The 4228-nt window shown below is 37.8% G+C and overlaps 1 protein-coding gene across 1 annotated transcript; it reads right to left on the bottom strand.

Moving 5' to 3' along the window:
• Positions 1–1752: 1752 nt before the first annotated feature.
• LOC121965654 (C-C motif chemokine 21-like) lies at positions 1753–3840 on the bottom strand. The gene is made up of 3 exons (XM_042515788.1): positions 3701–3840; positions 3489–3603; positions 1753–2162 (listed from the first exon to the last, which is right to left on the bottom strand). Exons 1-3 carry the CDS (start codon positions 3802–3804, stop codon positions 2130–2132), a joined length of 252 nt encoding a protein of 83 aa, XP_042371722.1. The 5' UTR covers positions 3805–3840; the 3' UTR covers positions 1753–2129.
• Positions 3841–4228: the final 388 nt, after the last annotated feature.

Here is a 4228-nt window from a genome sequence, read left to right on the forward strand (position 1 = left end):
CAAGCAAGATTCACCTTACCTAAGCTGGCTCGGGTAACCTTACCTAAGCTGGCTCAACCTTCTTCTGTCTAAGATTCAGTGCTTGTTTAATCATGACACAGAAATGTCTGAATCACAAACTGATGCAGCTAATTTCTGGTGTAATGAATTACTGAAATTATAATTATCCTCATTAAAGTGTGTCTGCAGGTATTTTTTTAAATGTTTGTTAAAAGCAGTTCAGCACTTCAGCCTGCGACTGAAATCTGATCCATGATTGTTTGGGCTGAAAGTAAATACGGGCAGGTGCTTTCCATTAAAATTCCCCGCCTCGCCCTCCGTCCCTCCGCTCTCTGTGTGACTTTTGCTGTTTCATGAAAACCGAGAGCTGATGAGAAGCTGAACCACTAATGAGAGACCAGTCACGTGGACTCCCCGCACCTCCTCACCTGCTCCCGCTCTCCTCATCAGCTTCAGCCGACCCTTTTCCCCAAAGTTTGAGCTTTGTTTCTTTGATTTTAAGCCACCAGAACCTGAATTTTGTCTGTAAATCAACAAGTCCCCAGTTTGTCTGCACAAATTTGAACCACCTGCACGATACAATCAGTCAAGCGTCCCCAATTTGATACACCTACTTTAACCAGCAACAAATCACGAGTTAAAAATGAAACCTGCAGCTTATGCACAATGTTAGAAACGTTTGTGTGGTTGGACTGAGCCTTCTGTTAGATTCGGGTGGTTAAGAGTGTTTGATGCATCTGGAGTTGACTTCTCTTATATTTCCTCTTTCCAAAAAAGAAAATATAAGAGAAATTTCAGAAAATGTTGCTGCATGCGGCCCGTAGTTAGATGTGTAGTTGGAGAGAGCTTTCAGTTGTACGCTCATTTTGTTTATATTTGTGCAAGTTTTGTGAAAACATACAGATTCGGACAAAACGGAGCAGAGATCGCAGAGGTAATGTAGGAGACGACCAAACATTTCGAAAAATGATGGAATAGAACAAATGAATAAAACATTAATATTATAAAACAATTCTCCATTCGTGTCGCAACGTATTTAACTGCTTAACAGACAAACTCTGTCTGAAACACTGCCTCCGTTAACCCTTTGAAACCTGAGTAAATTGGTTTGATTTCTTTGAGAAACGTGAAGAAGACTAGACCAACAAAAAAGTAGTGACCAAAAATACCAAAAATAGTCAAAAAAATCTAAATAAATTAATAAATAAATTACAGTTAGGAAAGAAAAAGGATTAATCTAAAAAAGTACCAAAAATAGTCAAAAATATATAAATACATTTAAAAATATATCAAAAAAGAGTTTTTTTCAGCTTTTTTTTCTGTCTTTCCCAACAGACATTTCCCCCTTGCCTTTTAAAAAATAATTATTTAAGATTTAACATTTTTACCAAGTTGCTTATTGCCTTTTTTTCCTGTTTTGAAATCACACCAACTTGCAAAACAATGTCTGAAAGCAGCACAAGAAAAGTGATGTCGCTCCAGGTTTCAAAGGGTTAAAATGTACACTATTACAACCTCTACAGAGTTTGTTTTTTGTGTGAAACTTTTCACCTAATTTACTCAATATCCTGCTTTTTTTTTCGAATGATTTAAAACAGTCAACAGTGTTTAAAGAACAAAATTAGGTCCATGAGACTGTTTCCACATTAGCACACTGTCTTCACACCACACATTTCCAAAAATCTCACTGTATTTACAATCAAAAATATTCAACAAATCACTTTCATTGCTCGCAAAGAATGATAGAAATGCTTATGATCTGGAAAAAAAGGCTTTATTTTGAAAAAAAAAAGTCAATTCAGTTAAATCCACATAACAAATAATCTGATGTTGCCTGAGTAGTTCAGAGTTTCACACGCTTACAAACTTTCACATTTTCTGCTCTTCATGTTTCTTTCACAATTCTTTCACTTCAAAAAACAAATGCTACAAAAAATATATATATATCCTTCAACAAGATTTTTTTTAATTTCATTACAACTCAGAATGATTACAACACAGAATCGTTATATTATTTTTAATGAATTTTTTGTTTATTTTGCACGGCGTCTCCTCCCTGACGTGCAGCGGTGGTCCGGCCGGCTCTGTTGGTGCTGCTGTGGCTGAAGGGGTCAGAGGTCACTCCCCGTTTACTCACGCTTCACTTTAAAGCAGCGTTTGCCCTTTAGACACACAAATATTTATCAGAAAGGAAAAGCAGATGATTTAATCATGTTTTACATTAAAGATCCTCCAACAAAGTGATGACAGACACAAAACAGGCAGAGTTTCAGCTTCTGTACGTCATGACTCAAAGCAGTTTGTGGTTTCACGGTGAAATAATTCGCAGCACTTCAACTTAATGAGGCTTGAAACAGGCTGAGGTTTTGGAATAATGTCAAACAACTCAAAGTCGGAAATCCTAATGACCCTTTTCCCCTAAATTCAGCTTCTTTTTGACGTAACCTCATAAAGTGGACTGTTAAAGTTAAAGTGTGATAAAATTGTGTGTTGAAAAATGCAAAAACTTTTAAACTTTGACTTCTCGCTTCTCACTTAAAAGAATAGTTCGACATCTTGTAAATATATTTGCTTTCTTGAAGAAATTTCACAGTTTTGGGGTTTATGGAGGTGTGTGTGTGTGTGTGGTTTTGGAGTTTAAATTGTAGGAAGTAATCTTGCTTGTATTTTACAATTAATATGATTTGTGGGTTTGTTTTTTCTGTAAGACGCTTTACTTTTTATATATTTTATCCCCATTTTGTTTTGCATTATGTGAAACAACTAAACTAAACTAAGTTGTCATATGACGGCACTTTTACAGTGATTTCGGCGTCAGACACCAATGCTGATAGCCACCTTTGACGGGCAGTGTCAGCTGCTAACGTGGCCGGACTGAACCTTTCGCAGTGTTATGATGAAACGCCGCAGCATCAGTTTGAAAAGCTGCTGGGTAACGATGTAACATAAGGAGCTCAACAACAACCGCCTCAGGGTGGACAGGAGGGGGCGTGAATGTGCCAAACAAACCCCGGACTTTCACCTGGGAGCCCGATGTTCACCTCTGACATAAATGTTGAGCCATATTTTGTTTTCTAAACCTAACCGAGTGCATTTGTTACCTAAACATGTGCTTTTGTTGATGTGTTGGTGTTTGTGGCATCACGAAATGTTAACAGCAGATGCAGGAGGATAACTAGAGAGTAATACGTAGAAAGTCAACCGAGAAATCGGCGATATTTGATAATCACGTGTTGGGCTGGAGACAGTAAACGGGCATGGGATATAAAAAGAATAACATCATATTTCATGGTATTATTGGCCAGAAAGCCAGATTTTGTGTCTGCCACATTAGGCACTGCCCACATTCAGCATGAATAGCTTTTGTGACAGTTTTGCTCACTTGTCTGTGAGATCACGTTAAAATTTTGCATTTTTTGAGACTTTCAGTTTGAGACAACAAATATATTCAAGTTTGCAGAGCAGTGTAATGTTCAGAGTTTAAGTACCATGTAGTGGTGTTTCTTGCAGTATTTCTTCAGGGAATCCACGTGTTTCACCAGCTCTTCCACCCACAGCTCGTCAGCGGGCGCACAGAGCTTCCTGTCAAATCTGGTCACAAAACTGCCCAAGAAAACCAAATAATCCAGATCAGAGTGAGAATGTGACCATTTGCAGCGTGTCAAAAAGCATTCATCCACTTTTCGTCGCCTAAACTCACATCATGGCATCAATAGAGCAGCCCTGTCCGCTGATCTGTCGACGGTAATCTGCCACCTTGGGTTTGTCGATGGTTTTGTTTGCGACACTCAAGCAGCAGTCCATGGGCACCTGCGCCAGCGTCACTGAAACACAAAAAACATCAGATCAGTTTGTCTCCATCTCAAGTCGCTGAAATGTCTGCAGAATTTATGTCATTTAACCCTTTGAAACTTGGATTCCCATCATTTTTCTTGTGTTGCATTCAGACACAATTCACAAGCTACTTGACCCTTTAAAAATGGAGCCAATTGGTTTGATTATATTCGAAAACATGGGAAAAATAAACAATGACCAACAGGGTAAGAAATGTCCCACAAAGTGGAAAATAATTGAAAAAGGGGCGAAGAAAATTAGCCCAAAATCAGTTTTAAAGAAAAGGGAAATATTATTAGACAATTATCCAAAAAAAAAGGGAAAAAAAGTCCATAAAACCATAATTATAATATCATTCTAGAAGGACTAATGTTGCAGAAAAATATAATTAAAT

This window comes from Plectropomus leopardus, unplaced genomic scaffold, assembly GCF_008729295.1.
Source record: "Plectropomus leopardus isolate mb unplaced genomic scaffold, YSFRI_Pleo_2.0 unplaced_scaffold21081, whole genome shotgun sequence".
NCBI lineage: Eukaryota > Metazoa > Chordata > Actinopteri > Perciformes > Serranidae > Plectropomus > Plectropomus leopardus.

Excerpts from the sequence above, each read along its gene's own strand:
- LOC121965654 (XM_042515788.1), bottom strand. The coding sequence starts at position 3,804 with ATGGACTGCTGCTTGAGTGTCGCAAACAAAACCATCGACAAACCCAAG. Across the intron at positions 3,604-3,700 it reads TGCTCTATTGATGCCATGAT|TTTTGTGACCAGATTTGACA; the intron begins GTGAGTTTAGGC and ends TTTCTTGGGCAG. Across the intron at positions 2,163-3,488 it reads GCAAGAAACACCACTACATG|GGCAAACGCTGCTTTAAAGT; the intron begins GTACTTAAACTC and ends GTGTGTCTAAAG.